General features: G+C 59.0%; 1 protein-coding gene across 2 annotated transcripts; it reads right to left on the bottom strand.

Moving 5' to 3' along the window:
• Positions 1 to 1281: 1281 nt before the first annotated feature.
• Positions 1282 to 12983, bottom strand: N4BP3 (NEDD4 binding protein 3). 2 transcript variants are annotated; one of them, XM_024577830.4, is made up of 5 exons: positions 12721 to 12983; positions 7255 to 7605; positions 6493 to 7020; positions 5899 to 6144; positions 1282 to 5770 (listed from the first exon to the last, which is right to left on the bottom strand). In XM_024577830.4, exons 2-5 carry the CDS (start codon positions 7573 to 7575, stop codon positions 5243 to 5245), a joined length of 1623 nt encoding a protein of 540 aa, XP_024433598.2. In that variant the 5' UTR covers positions 7576 to 7605; positions 12721 to 12983; the 3' UTR covers positions 1282 to 5242. The 2 variants fall into 2 exon arrangements, with proteins under 2 accessions (XP_024433598.2, XP_045041673.2); XM_045185738.3 differs by having other exon boundaries at positions 5899 to 6141.
• Positions 12984 to 15752: the final 2769 nt, after the last annotated feature.

Genomic DNA, 15752 nt, shown 5'->3' with positions numbered 1-15752 from the left:
GCCTGTGGGTAGAGGTTAAAGGCTCATTATAGGGGGGCACAGAGGAGTCTGGGGGGAGATGGAATTATTCCGTGTCTTGACTGTAGGGTTGGTTATACAACTCTGCATTTGTCAAAGCTCTAAAACTGAACCCTGAAAAGGGTGGATTTTCCTGTAAGTAAATTATACATTAAAATGGGAGGAGGGGAAACGGCACACAAAGCACACACTACATAAATCTTTTTTTAAAAAAAGGTTCTTGCTGTGGCTGGTGTGTCTCAGTGGATTGAGCACCGGCCTGCAAACCAGAGGGTTATCAGTTCTATTCCCCCGTTAGGGCACACACCTGGGTTGAGGCCCAGGTCCCCCTGCAGGGGGCGTGCAAGAGGCATCACACATTGATATTTCTCTCCCTCTCTTTCTCCTTCCCTCCCCGTCTCTAAAAATAAATAAAATCTTTTAAAATAAATAAAAGTTTCTTGACAGAGAGATGACAAACCCTGGCGTGTTCAGAGTGTTCTCCTGAAATTACAGGCTTCCTTCAATCCTCCGCACAGCGCCGCCGGGTGGGAGCGGCGGCAGGTGATGCAGCCGCTGCTTGCCCTCTGCAGAACCCGGGAGCGGCAGGGCTCAGCCCACGGAGCTCAAGCCGCCTGCTCAGATGTCTCTTCCTTCCACACAGGTGGCTCCCACCAAGTCTGCTTCTTCTCCCAGTTCCTGCTCCTGCCCCTCGAGCCTTTGGTTCTGGCCAGGAGTGGCTACATCATTTGCAGGCCCCAGAGCAAAATGAGAGGCCTACTGTTCTAACATCATTAACATCATTAAGAGGTTCAAGATGGCAACAGCAATCCAAGTACACAGTTCTTCTGAGCTTGGGGTTCTGTGTGACCACACAGGTCTCACACACTAAATGCTAGTCCCTGCCTGGGTAGCTCAGTTGGTTAGAGCATCATCCTTATACACCAAGGTTACAGGTTTGATCCCGGGCAGGGCACATACAAGAATCAACCAATGAGGGCATAAATTAGTGGAACAATAAATTGATGCTTCTCTCTTTAACAAACAGAAACAACAAATAAACATAAAGTCCTGATTCTGGCCCTTCCCCTAGCTGCCGGAAGGACCCACCCAGTCATAGGAAGTGAAGTCCTCCTAAGTCTGATAGGACCCTCCCCCAGACCTGCCCCACACTTCACTGTGTCCAAGTCGAGTCCTAGATGTGCTCATTCCATGCTGCTCCTGAGGAAATTACCCCAATTCAGAGCACTTACCCCATTAAAGAAAAAAAATCACTCATGATACTTGTCAAAGACTGGCAAGGAAGATTTTATTCAAGGGAAGGCCACCGCACTGGGGGTTTGTAATATAGGACGGAGAGCAGGCTCAATTCCAGATGCAACAGAGAAACTACAATTTATAACCAAGGAGCAGAGTGGAGATTAGTGGGTGGAAAGTTACTAAGAGAAAACCTCAGGGGGTAGGGGGGGTTCTGACTAAACGGACCACAGGAATCTTGCGGAGGGCAGGCCAGTGATCGGACATCACCTGGGGAGTGGTGGAGGACAAGGAACCAGATTAAATGTGGGGGGTGATTCGATATGCAGGATGGGCAATTCCGACTGAACTAACTTAGCAGAACTCTTGCTGAAACTGGACTGTCCAAGGCAGGACAGCTTCCAAAGCTCAGGGCTAGTCAAAAAGAGAGCTCGGAAGAGCCTAACCAAAGTTTGGTCGATCTTTGTCACCCCCACCCCACCAGCTGGAGTGATGGGAGCCAGCGGTAAGCCCTCTGAACACCCACAGCATTCTACTTCTTCTCACGTGACATATTTCACTTTTGTTGCAAGAAACAGCACATTCTTTTTCTTTCCTGAATCCCATATAACAGACAGCTAAGCCCGGACCCACTAAGGTGAATTGCCTGCATGTCCCTGGAGAAAGGATCGCTAACACGTAAAGGTCCGGCCTGTGTCGCACGCCCCCCCACTCCACCCCACCCCCGGGAGAAACTGACTCTTGCCCCAGCCTTCCTCCATGGCCAGTCTTCACTCTCTGACTTGACCACCGTGCATGCACTCTCTGGGCCCTTCTGTCCTCAGTCTTCTGCCTGGCCTGGTCACTACATGGACGTGTGTGTCCTCTCCTTCCCCTGCCCCCCATGGGTAAGGGTGAAGAGGGCAGAGGCCCTGGCCACTTTGGCTTCCTCGCCTGGAAACCATGCCAGGCTCCGAGGGAGACTGCAATACATCAGCATGCATCAAACGGCGCCCACTCTGGAGCCTGACAGATAGGGTTGGCACCAGGTGCCCACAGGTGGATGGACACTCGGAGCAGGAACCCTCCCCATGTACCTTACCCTACCACCAGCGCAAACCCATTCCAATTAGGGGAGGGGTCTGGTCCCTCTTGACTCCAAAGCCTCCCAGTGCCTTCTGGGGCTGGAGCCAGAGGGCTCTGGGGATAAAAACAAGACACCCTGTACCTGGTGAAGGCCTGCAGCCCATTGGAGACACAGGTGAAGGGACAATTCCAGCAGCACTGAAAGAGCTGATGGAGAGGCACCGGGGGCTGTGGGCACTGGGAGGGGGACTGCCCTGTGTGAGTTCAGGAAAGGCTTTCCTGAGGAGGCAAGACTTTGAGCACAGGGAGGGGCTCTGCCTACAGGAGGAAGGCCAAGAGGACTGCTGGGGTCAGAAGGGGCACCACTATCAGTGACTGTCCGAAGCCCTGAGGGACAGACTGAGGGGCCCAGGGAGCAGCTGGCAGGCCTGACACTACCTGAGCTGAGAACAGGGGGAACCAGGGGCAAGGAGGCCCGGTGGGGGCTCGCCACAGCTCAGGAGAACCGGATGCCTGGGCGTAGTCTGCTGGCGGCAGGGGCCTGCCAGAGGCTGGAAGGAGGAGCTGCCTGAAAGCAGCAGGCACTGCAGTGGCACCTGTAACCAGCTGGCCCCAGAGCCACCGAGCCGGCTTGGGGACCGGAGCTGGTTTCCCCGGCAGGGATAAGCTAATAGGGATCAGGTTCCCTCTGAGACGCCCCAGCTTGGCTCCCTTGAGCCCTCCCCCCACCCCATCTGGGCCTGGTCTTGGTTTCTGGCACAGCTGCCAAGTTTTGGTACCGCCCACCCACTCCCTGCTGGCAGTACTGGCCGGCCCAGCTCTCTAATTGCTGGGTGCGGAGCCATTCTGCAGAGGTGGTGCATGGAAAAGCAGACCCTGATGTCGCTGGGCATGTGGGCACCCGGCCTGACCAGCTCCAGGCCAAGACCTCAGGCCTGCACTTGGCTGGGGGGGGGTGGGGGGACCTTTGGGCCCAGAAACCTTGATTTGAGGGTATGAAGTGGATACTGGGGCCTGTGGAGAGCAGAACTGCTTGACCCAGGTGTTCCCTTCCCCTCCCCAGGCTGAGGGGTGGGCCCAGATAGGTCTCAGCTAGGCCCAAGGGTCTGTCCCGGCCACAGGCTCCACCCAAGCCTGGCCAGCTAAAGGGACTGGAGCTGGGGGGAAGTAATGGGACAGAGGGAGCGGCAGGAAGCAGCCCCAAACACACCCCCTCAGACACACCCACCACCCACCACCCACCACCCACAGCCCGTCTCTGCACACACCTACCGCTTACAGGGCCAGACACACCAAGCTCTTGGCAATCAATTCACACACCCCCCTCCACCCTAAAAAGGTGGGGCACACTGGCTCACACTCTACAGCCCAATCCACACCCCTGTGCAGGCCCCACCTGCTGGGGCCCACAGGGCTGCCAGGCTTGGCCAGGAAGGGGGCAAGGCCTCAGGGAGGAAGCTGAGGATCTCTGCAGAGAACTCCTCTGAGGTTACACCTGCCCCACCAGGGCAGCCACTGGGAGGGGAGAGAAATCTGCCTTTCTCCTGCCTCCCCTGGGGCAGAAAGATTCCAACCTGAGCCCCCATGCCCTGCGCGGTAGTCCAACAGTGCCTGGCAGAGGGAAGCCCTCACTGCGAGGCAGTGATTCACCCGTTAAGGACGCTGAGCTTCACCACAAGGCGTGGGGAGACACCCACCTGCACCGCCTGCCTGGGTCTGCGCTCCAGACCATCTATCCAGGAGGGAGAAAAGGCCCAGAAGGGAAGCCAGATGTCTGAGAGGCAGGGGCTGCTTTCCAGAATACAAATCAGCTCTTCTCTCACCTCTGCTTAAAATCTCCATGGTCCTTCATGCCTATAGGGATACGTCCACATTCCTTGTAGTGGCAAAGGCCCTTTATCTAGTGACCCACAAGCTTTTTCTGCCAGTCCCCCGCACCTTCCCAGGGCCCCCACCCCTATGGAGGGAAGGGCATACCGCAGCCATACGGGAAGATGGGAGGTGGGCTCTGGGAGGGGCAGATCCCTGCAGGAGCCTTAGGGGGCTCCCTCGGAAGTTGTCTGAGGCTGGCTCTACACCAGGCAGGGGCCTGTGCCCTGTGGTTCAGCCTTCCCACAAAGAGAACGTTTCATGTTCTAGCAATGCCTTGGGTGACTTGCCCTTTTGTTTTTCTAGATTCCCTGGCATTGTTCCTCCTGAAAACCCCCACTGGTGATGAAGAAAGGAATCTCAGCCCGCATGGCAGCTAAGGAAGCACATGGTGCTAGGGCAGAGGACTCCTCCACTAGCCACACAGGTACCTGGCACACCTTCCCGCCTACCAGGTCCACGACCCCCAACCCTGACCCTCCTGGATCGGCTCAACTCAGGCCGGAGACAGGCCCAATGTATCACCCAGGGCCTCCTCATAGAAAATGGGGTTTTAGCCCTGGACAGGTGGCTCAGTGGGTTAGAGCATCACCCCAATACGCCAACGTTGTAGGTTCGATCTCCAGTCAGGGCACATACAAGCAGCAATCAATGAATGCATAAATAAGTAGAACAACAAATCAATTGGTTTTTCCTCTCTCTCTCTCAAATCAATTTTTAAAAAATACTGACTTCATTCTGAGGGAGGCCCACGTTCCTGTCCCAGCCTCCCTCCCTGAGGCCTACCCTTCTGAATCTTGGGTACCTCATCTCCCAGTCTCCCTTTCCAGGGCCATATTCCTCACCTAGGAGGGCCTGGCCCTGGCTCCTGCTGCTGGCACCCTACCGAGCCCACAGCCCCTCTGGATCCCTCCTCTCAGTGGGCGTCCCCATGCCGGCTGGCTTCAGCGGATTCTGCCCCCAGACCAATGTTAGGACGGAGCCGGCCGTCTCAGGGCGGCTTGCCCAAGCCATCTTCTGACAGCGCTTCTGCTGTCGGCTCCCGCCGCTGGCCTCAGATCTTGGAGGACTCGAGCCGAGGGCTCCAGGGCGCGGGGGGCTCCCGCAGTGCCTGCAGCTCCTGTTCCAGTGCCTGGTTGCGGCGGTACATGTCCATGTAGCCCCCCTGGATCTCCCGCTGGTAGCGCAGCACCCGCTCCTTCTCCTCCTGCCACGTCCGCCGCTCCTGCTCGAAGCGTAGAGCCTGCTCTTGGCCCCGGAGCCGCTCCTGCAGCAGCTCGGCTCGCAGCTTCTCGGCGCCCTCGCCCACCTCACTGCCCCCTGCCTCCCCCAGCAGCCCCCTGCTCTTGCAGTCATCAGTCTCACAACCCCCCGGAGCCTCCTCCTGTGGGGCCTGCTCCTGCAGGCTCCGCACAGCCTCGCGCAGCCGGGCCAGCTCTGCATCCTGGGCCTGGGCTTGTGCCCGGCTGCCCCGGAGTTGTGTCTTCAGGCTGAAGATCTCAGCCAATTTCTGGGCCAGCTCGGCCTGGGCCTCCCGTAGCTGCTGCTTCAGGAGGCTAATCTCTGCTGTCTTCTGGCACACCTGGAAAGGAGCACAGGATGGGCAAGGGCCAGGCAAAGCAGGGTAAGGGGGGTCAGTTGAGAGGGATGGGCAGAAGAGGGGACTACAGAAACGGGGACAGGAGAGGTCTTAAGAACCTGGTCTCTCACCTCCCATCGCGCTTCCTCCTCTGGACTAATGTTAGGGTCGGCTTCTGGGGGCCGAGGCTCAGGGGCAAGGCCCTGCTGTGCCCGAAGCTCCTTGCGTAGGCGACGCTGCTCCTGCTGGGCCACGAACAGCTGGAGCTGGAGGTTTCGCTCACTGCGCTCAGCCTTCTGGGCCACCTCATGCAGCCGCTCCACGTACAGGCGCTTCAGCTCAGACAGCCACAGCCGCTGGCGCTCCTCCAGCACCTGCTGAGGGAAAAGGGGTGCCCGGTAGCCGCAGCTGACAGCCTGTGCCTGAGTGCCACAGGACCCAGGGCCCAGCACCCCAGCCACATGTGCGCCACCCTGGGATGCTCTCCAGAGGTGAGGTGTCCCCAGCACACGGCCCTCCCAGGGGGTTTCTGCCTCCGTCTCACACAACTCCAGCAAGAACCAGCAGTGATCTGACACCCCGCCAGTGGGGATGGGGGGAGAAGAGCCGATTCATCTCTTTTCTCTCTTGTGCCCAGAATCATGTGGGTGAGCTAGCTGGGGACACTGTCCAGGACTCCAGTGCCAAGGGACAGAGCAGGACCCCGGGGCAGAGCCTGCCCTCACCTGCGTGAAGGGGTTGGCACCATCCTCATCACCAAGACCTCTCTTGATATCCTCACAGGTGTCAGGCAGCATGGCCATCACTTCCTCGGCAGTGGAGCAGGAGAACTCGTAGGGGGGTGGGGGCTCAGGCAGGCAACTCAGCATGGCCATCGGCCCAGCCTTCTTGGGGCTCCGCGAGGCCCGGTCCAGGGAGCCCCCGAGGTGGTTAATGTGGCCTAGGGAGGAGCTGAAGGGGCCAGGGCCAGGGCCTGTGCCAGGGCTGCGGCCAAAGCTGCCCCCACTGGAGGAGTCAGACAGGCTGAGCTCGGGCTCAGGGCCGCCCTCGTCTAGGCTGAGGGCGTGCAGCAGCTGGGCGCGGGCCTGGCTGGCGTGGGGCCCCGGGCTCAGGGGCGGGTGGCAGGCCAGCGTGTGCAGGCTGCCGTTGCTGCGCCACAGCTTCTGGCCCTTGTGGGCTGCCAGGCTCTGCATGGACAGGAAGCCTTTCCCGGTGCCCGCCACGGGCTTGAAGACCGACGGGCGAATGCGGCACTGCCAGGAAGAGAGGGCAGGGGTGAGACCCTGGGCTGACTGCGATGCCCCCACCGTCCCCAGGGACCCTTCCGGGCAAGGGGCACACCCCAACGGGAAGCAGTGACCGAGCCTCAGGCTAGTTCGTGGCAGGATGTGCAGGTTCCAGCCCCGCCCCAGCACCAGGGTCTCCAGGGAGGCCCAAGCTCCCATCCCACCCTCTCGCCCCAGGGAGGGGTGCAGGCAAAGGCACACCTTGTCGAAACGTCCCCGCTCGGGCAGCGAGGTCTTGCTGAAGTCACCGGCCCGAGGATGTTCCTGGTAGTAAAGGGTGGCATAGTCGGCAGGCTCGTTCCGGGCGGCCCGCTTGGTGGTCTTGCTGTCCTTCTTGGGGAGGTGCAAGTAGCTGAAGAGCTCACGTTGACCCAAGCCCTTCCGGAGGAGCCCATCGGGCTGGCGGGGGCCCCGGGACCCCGCAAGTGCCGCCCGCAGCTCTTCAGGGGAGAAGTCCTGCCGTTCCAACAGGCTGCCCACGCTGCCCATGGCAATGCCAACAGAGCCTGGGGCTGTGGCCATGAATTGTCAGCGGAGTATCCGCAGCTGCTTCTGGGGATGAGGAGGCTCCATCAGGGGCAGGTGGGTGCTTGTTGCCCACCTGCCCCTCATGCCCTAAAACCAGGTGCTCGTTCTCTGTCAGCTCCCCATCTGGCCCAGGCCCAGGAGTGGCAGATGTGGGCCTGGAGTGAGTCCAGAACAGAATTCCTAGACTGGCAAGAAGGGGTACAGGCCCCCAAGTCGCCTGCCCAGTACCCCAGCTCCAGCTAGAGGCTGGTGTGTGACTGGGAAGGGGCAGTATGGATGCAAGGAAGCCCCAAAACAGCAGGGTAGGGCCCTTCCCGGGACTGGGACAGCTGAGGACATGGGCTTTGTCTGACTCCGACCTTGCTCGCTCCCCTGGTAGGCTCCCCACCCAATCTGGGAGGTGCGCACAGGGCACTGGGAAGCAGGGCCAGCAGCCTCCTACACTGCATCCCTCCTCCTTCTCTCAGGAGGAGAAACCCAGTTCGTCCCTCTTCCTACACAGAGTTCATTCCCCTAGGGAAGCACCTGGCGCGGGTGGGGTTACACCACAAGGCAGCAGGGATACAAACAGGAAGGGCCCGAGGGGAGGAAGGATGGAGGGAACAATGGCCTCAGTTTCCGGAACAGGTGTTCACTCAGGCCACGGTGAAGGGCAGAGGGCAGGGGCAGCCCCATGCACTCAAGAGCCCACCAGCAGGTGTGTGTGGGGGTCCCACACCCTGACCATGTATGGGGCCTGGCTTCCGCACTCAGACTGCGGCCATGATGACACCCCACCAGGGGACGCCCAGAGAACTGGCTGAGATAACAGGACAATGCACCCGGTTGGCAGCCAGGCCCAGCGTGGGCTGACCACAGCGGGGTTGATCTGCGCAGGCACCCGCACACCACTTACTGGTGGGAGACTGAGTGACAGGCCCCACCTGTGCTGGGACCACACAGTGGAGGGCGGGGCGTGTCCTTAGGGCCCAGCTGGATCCCCGGCGCTCAGCCCAGTACCAGATGAACCGATGCCACCTTCTCTGCCTCCCACCCAGCCGTTCCCATTCCGGAACAGACACCCAGCAGGCACACTGCAGCGGCGAGTCCTCCACAACAGCGGTCCCCAACCGTGCTGGCACAGGGGCCGGTTTCGTGGAAGACGATTTTTCCACGGACTGGGGGTGGGGGTGGTTTCGGGATGTTTCAAGAGCATTACATTCAAGCTCACCTCTTGCTGTGCAGCCTGGTTCCTAAGTACCAGTCAGCGGCCCTGAGGCTGGGGACCCCTGCTCCACAGCCTCCCAAATACGCTTCCGGGACTGTCCCAAACAATGGTCGTTAGGACGTTCTGTCTTCCTCGACCATTTCCAGGTTTTGTGTTTGTGGAAGACAAAGCTCTTTAGGAGTAAAAGGGAGGGAGGGTGCGGCCCTGCCTCCTCACCCTGTGGCCCTCAACCTCATGCTGGGCAAAAGTAACCTTCCCTCCCAGCCCCCAGCTCACTCAATACTGCTGGAGGGCGTCACAGGCCACACAGGGTTGGGGCTCACCCAGGTAAGGAATCACAGGTACTGGGCACCTTCAGCGACACAGCCCTACCTGGGGGTCTCCGGGAATTCTGTGACCCAGTTACTTATCTGGGTTTTTTAGGCAAGGGCACTGGGGTTCTGAAACGTGAAAGTTTGCCCAGAATCGCAATCTGGTCACAGTGGGGGCACCTGTGATCCAGCACCATTGCTGCCAAATGACCAAGGATGTGTCCCCCGCGGCTGCAGGGCTGGAAGCATTTGTCTGCCGGTCTGACACCCCTGAACCACAACAGGCCCACGAGGCCATGGATGCCACTGTGTGGGAGACTGCACCGAAGTCCTGCCGCCGAGGTGGGACGGCAGAAAACCCGGTCTCCGTGGGGCAGCTCCCTTCTCCATGCCTCAGTTTCCCCATCTCTGAACTGGGGAAACACTCCGCCTGCCCTGCCTTCCTTGTGGGATTGCCGTGACAGACACAGAGACAACAGAGGCATAAGGTCTTGTGAAGTGCAAGCCGGTGCCAGCGCCGGGCAGGGGGATGAGGATGGACGTGGGCGACAGCGCTACCAGGCACACCCACTTCACCCAAACACACACACCGCCCCGCCTAGCCCTGGGCAGGTCCCCGCGTCCGGTCTCAGGGAGCAATAACTGTCACCGCGGTGCCCCACGAAGGGCCCCAGGTCCAGGGCACAGGCAGCCACGGCCATCGCAGCAGGCCACCACAGGTACGCTGCAGTCCGGCCAGTGCCACCAGCAGCACAGAGGCTCCCGTTTAGAGGACACGGTGCGGACAGTCGCATCCAACAGCAGACGCGGTCCTGCTCAAGGTCACCCGCGCCGCACGGAGCACCCCCTGGGACGCACACGTACTGCAGGAATGCTCCAGCAGAGAGGCCCAGGGTCCTCGCCAGCAGCAGATGCAGAGGCTGTGTGCGTGCGCACGGGCGTGAAGGTGGCGAGGGGCACACAGGACCAGCTTTTCTCCACCAGCGACTTGAGCAATTAGAGACAACTAAGGAGCTGGAGGAAGGGGCACAGACAGCCCCCTCCCTTTCTTTCTTTAAGGCCCTCGCCCTCCACCCCTCCTAGGTAACTTCTCTGGCTGTGTTATTGACGTTCAGGAGGCTCCACCCCGCTCAGGTCTCAGTCTGGGGACAGTGCCTTTTCCTAGAGGGGCTGTCCCTCCACCTCCCCTGCCTCCCCCCCCCCCCCCCCCCCCCCCCCCGCGCACATTCCTTCTTGTTGCTTAGAAGCCCAGGGACTGGCCTGATCTGACCAGGACAGCTGTGCAGGCTGGAGAGGATTTGGTGGGGGAGGGGGAGGTGTTCAGAGCATGAAGCCGGACACCTCGAAGTGCCTGGGCTTTCTTGCTCTGGGGCCCAGGGCTCTGCCCACAGCTGCAAAGCCCACAGCACCCTGCAGACTAGGCTTGGGCTGGGCCTTCTGCACAGGCCCCAGCTGGCCCGGACAGGGCATTTACTCCTGCTCCCAGCCCCCTGCCCCAGGATCAGCCAGCAGACTGAAAGGCCTGGACAGAGCCAGGAGGACAGGGCTGGGGGACTGCCCTGGCCAGGGTGCAAAGAGACAGGATGTCAGGGAGGCATCCTGGCATCCATCAGTGGGTGCCTGGTTAGGTCAGCCCGACGCTGGGCCTACCACAGCCTCACCACACTCACGGGAGCGGGGTAGTGTCACCCCCGCTTCCCACGAGAAAACTGAGGCCCAGGAGGTGAAACAATGTGCTTAAAGGCCATGTTCAGCAGCTTCAGCTGCACAGGAGACGGTGCACAGGCTCCCCAGGTGTAGAAGCCACTCGCCCCCCACCACCAGGTACCTCCTCGGGGATGGGACATCCCAGACCACGAGGGCAGGAAGCTCCCACTCCTCTGCCTCAGCCCCTCCAGATCCCTGACCCCAGGGGAGGGTCCCACCACCTGCTAGGATAAGGGATCAGCTTTGCTGAGGGGCGTGTCTGCAGCTGCCCCTGAGGAATGGGACTGGAATGTCCCAGTTCCAAAAGAGGGGACGGTGGATGAGAGGGGCCCAGGAAGGGGGCCTACCCGGGACCCACTGCCACACTGGAAGAGGCACAGCCCGGTGTCCAACCCCCGCAGGCGTCACGCTTTGCCCTAGTTGCACGGCACCCTAGTTCTCCCTCCACTCGTCACCTCATCTCCTCTCCACCTCGGCCTCGCCGGGCAGGCAGGGCAGCAGTTAGCATCACTCCATCTTACAGACAGGGAAACTGAGTTCCAGAAAAAGCAGGCAAGCTGCCCCAAAACCCACAGTGGCGAGCAATCCCAACTCCCTGGGCAAGGTCATCTGCACTGCATCCGGCTAGCCCAGCCTGGGCTCACCACTGCCCTCCCCAGCACACACAGCCCAGCCCCCACAGCCACTTCTCCTGAGGGCGTGTGCCACCACGCTGGTTTGGATCCCAGTTCCCTTAGCCTGGGTCCCTCCTGCCTGCCCCTGGCCAGGAAGAAATAGTGGCAGCGCTGCTGCGTGGGGACGCTCAGCCCTGGAAGCTGCAAGCTCTAGAGGCAGTAGTGGGAGCAGGCTGGCCAAATTCATTCACAGTCTGGCACATACACACCCACACACTGCCAGCCAGCTCAGGAGCCCTGCCCAGGAGGGCCCTGGGAGGAGGCAGATCACCCAGCCCAGGACGGCCTCCTGCCTCTGCCTTCTCCCCAGGCCGGGCAGAGAGAGGACACGGTGGCCAAGCAGAGGGACAACCAGACTGAGCCCCTGGTGTAAACAAGGACAGCCCCAATCTGTTCTTGGGGGAGAGGTTGCTGCAGGGAACGCATGGGTCCCAGTTCTCTTTCTGGGCACAGCCTGAGCCCTGATTTCGGCCTGGCCCCAGGTCAGCCCTCACTTTTACCAAAGGTTGTGGCCAGACAGGCATGGCGCTCTGGCCGCGCGCACACACACACACACACACACACACAAACACAAAACCTGGGAGCATCCCTTATCCACAGATCGGGGGCCCAGGCGGCAAGCCGGCAGCTGCCGCCCGTACAGGGCAGGGGGCTGAAGGACAAAAGGCGATATTCCGGAGGAGGCGGGAGACAGGGTCTCACGGGGAAGGAGGAGGGGCAAACGAGGTAGGCATCCCCTCGGAATTTGCCCCGGGAAGGCTGTGGCGGAGGCTAAGGCGCCCCAGAACTGCGGGAGGTCCTCGAACTACCTGGGGGACGGGAGAGGGAATCCCTTCCTGGAGCCTCCCTGGGGCCTGCCCGGGGCAAGTGGGCTGGGGGGACAGAGGTCGAGGTCAGGCCCCCTCGCCTAGGGCGTCTGCCCCACCCTAGACGCGGAGCGTGGGTCCCGAGCGCAGCTTCAAGGAAAGCGCGTTTTCAAGGATCGCGGAGAGGGGCATAACCTGCTGCCGGCCCCTCCAGCCGGGCGCGCGAGTCGGCCCCTAGTCCCGCAACTCGGGGCCTCGGTGGCCGAAGCAGGGGACACCTGGGCGCACACCGCACCCTGGCACCCCCACCCACTTCTCTGATGGAAACCTCCGCTGGCGAGGGGCTGCGGCTTGGCCAAGGTCGCGCGGAAAAAGAGCCCTCGCAGCCGGCCCCACCCCGAAGCCCACGCTGGCCCCTGGCGCCCCCCACTTACCATGCTGGCGCCACTCCGCACCCCTCGTGCTCTGCAGTTCACTCGCGAGGATTTGGACCCTCCTTCCAGGGCGCCGGTCCAGCCGAGACTGCGAGCCGGGCCAGAGCCGCCGGGTGGCAGACGTCGGGAAAACGCGGGCGGGCGGGCGCCGGAGCCGGATTGGCGAGGTAGGGACGCGCTCGGTGGCGCTCGCTCGCTCGCCTGCCCCAGAGGCGGAGGGAAAACCCGGCCTGACTCACCGGCGCGCCGCCAGCCCAGAGCGCAGCCCCGGCCTCCGGATGTCGGGGGAGGGGACGGGGGAGGGCAACTCCCGCTCACCGCCAGCCAACCTGAGCCTCGCCCCGGCCCAGCGACCCCCTGCGCCGCACCGCTCTGGGCGCGTGCGTTCGCACCCGGGCTAGTGCTCAGTCCGGAGCGCGGCCGACGCCCCCAGATCACGCCCCGTCCGGCCCGCTCCTCCTCCTACTTCGCCCGCCCATCTCCGTTTCCAGAACTCACTAGCTTCCGAAGAGGCGCGTTCCGTCCCTCACCTCCCCTGATCTTCCTGTCCTCTTAGGAATATTATCCCGTTTTGAAGCTGAGCAAGGTGGTACTCCTGAAAGTGGAGAGATTTACCCAAGGTCTCTGGCTCCTTAGCGACTGAATTGGGTGCTAATTTTTTTTTTGTCTCCAAAGCTTTCTAGGGGCAGCAAAATTCAGATGCCTTCAGGGGCCAAGTAATTGAGTCAAAACGCTTGGATATATGACAATAGAAGAGTTGGAGACCAAGTTGGACACCTAAAGGCATTCAGATTGAAAATAATTAAAACAATGGTGTCTTCCTCAAAAATTAAACATGGAATTACCTTCTGACCCAGCAATGACACTCCAGGTATGTACCCCCGAAACTGAAAACAGGAATCCAAACGACTACCTGTACGTCGATGTTTGTAGCAGGACTATTCACAATAGCCAAAAAGCAGACATGGCCCAGTTTGTCCATCACTTGATGAACGGATAAACACGTGGTGGTATATCCATACATCGGAGTATTACTCACCTGTTAAAAGGGATGAAGTGCCGATACCTGCTGCAAACGGATGAACCTCCAAAAAATTATGCTACGTGAAGAAACCAGACACAAAAGGCCACATGTGTGAGATCCACTTACATGAAGCAGGTGCATTCACAGACAGAAAGCAGATCAGTGCCAGAGGCTGGGGGAGGGGAAATGAGGAATGACTGTCCAGAGAGTGTGGGCTTTCCCGTCAGGTTGAGGAAAGCAGTCTGAATCAGAGTTGGCGGCTGCACAGCACTGTGAATGTACTAAAGTCATTGCATTGTGCACTTTGAAATGGTCGACTTTATGCTATGTGAATTTCATAGATTCAGAAATAAAGACATTGTGCACTTGCCCACCGGTTTGTAATGCCTTGCCTGCTATGCTGTTCTTACCGATTTCCTGTGACCTAAGAAACGTCCAAACCTGTAGAGAATTTTTATGAGTTTAGAGCCAAATGAAATGACATATGTCAAGAAGCAAGATCTCAAATGCGCCTGAGAATAACAATTTGCAGTTTCTTTTCTGCATTTGAGAGTAAGGAGGGGGATAAGGAAGATTATGGGAAGGTGGGGGAAAGCAAGGTGGGGGGATTGGGTTACATATCGCACGTATTAGAAGGAGGGATCTGAAAGGGAACGTTTCAAGGATGTGTTACTCTAGATGCACGGAAACAGTGGACTGGGCTTGCTCCAGGCAGAGATCAACGTTCTACCGAAGAAGTTACAGGCCTGGGCGCAACTCCCCTCCGGGCCCTGGGCCCTCTGGGACCTGGGCAGTTAGGAATTTATGATCAGATCACCCTGTGAGGTGACTTTCCACGGAAGCCCTTTTACACCCTCTTTTCTAACTGTGCAAGCGCCCCACTTCGGAGGACCTGTCTAGTGAAGAAAGTTCAGCAACTACTGAGGGTGTCAGCCCTTGAGGAGCCCCCAGTCTGATAGGGTTAAAAATTGTTTAAAAAAAACAAACAAAAAGATGACGACAACAACAACAACAAATGAAATCCAACTGAGTCGACTTAAAGATCTTTATTAAGCAATTCATGAGTTGGGCAGCATTCCATGAAGCAACTAGAAGGGAGCTCCGAGGGGTTGTACAGAATGGAAGGTTTTTATAGGCAGAAGGGTGGATGGGGGGAGTTATTAGTGAGAGAAAAGAAAGGAGTATTTGGGGGCCAGACTCCCCCGAAGGAGGATCTTTTATTTATTTATTTATTTTTCCCCCATGACCGTTTATCCTCCCTACACCCTCTGCCATCTCCTCCCCCCCCCACACCCCCAGTCACCACACTGTTGTCCGTGGACATCCGTGAGTCCTTTTTCTTTTTTGCTCAGATCCCTCCACAACCCCCCTCCCCAAAACACACACCCCAGGACATCGTTTCTCTGGGAGAAGAGAAGGGGAAGCTTTTTTGTTTTGGGTTTCGGTGGGTTGTTTGTTTTTTTTTTTAATGCAGATTGCCTCTGCTTTCTGTGGGGGGATGGTGAGAATCCTCGTGACTGAGTATTTACTGGGTTTCGACCAGGAAATTCCACAGTGGTTGATTAAGAGTCTGTTTCTGTGAGAGGTTGTGTGGACGAGAAAGGGCTTCTATTGGAAAGTCACCTCACGGGTGATCTGATCAAAATTCCTAACTAACTGGGCAGGTCACGCAGGGCAGTCACACCTCAGGCCTATACCTATTACAGTAGAAGGTTTATCTCTGCCTTAAGCAAGCCCTGTGCGTCTAGGCTAACACACCTTTGAAACGCCTCACCTCAGACCCCTCCTTCTAATCCACGAGTGCCCCCAAGAGAGCGCACAGCCTTATAAACTATCCAGTAGTCCGGCCCCCGCCTTGCTTCCTCCCAGATTCTCATCGTCTTCACTTTCCCTCCGTAATCGCACATGCATGGAAGAAACTGTGAACTGCTGTTCCAGGCGCGTCTGGGATCTTGCTCCTCCGCATATGTTGTCAGTTCGGCTCTAACAAACTCCCATAAAAATTCTC

The sequence above is a fragment of the Desmodus rotundus genome, chromosome 10 (genome assembly GCF_022682495.2).
Source record: "Desmodus rotundus isolate HL8 chromosome 10, HLdesRot8A.1, whole genome shotgun sequence".
NCBI classification, from domain to species: Eukaryota; Metazoa; Chordata; class Mammalia; order Chiroptera; family Phyllostomidae; genus Desmodus; species Desmodus rotundus.
The sequence above is the reverse complement of the archived record's forward strand: the minus strand, read 5'-3'. Positions and strand labels throughout refer to the sequence as shown.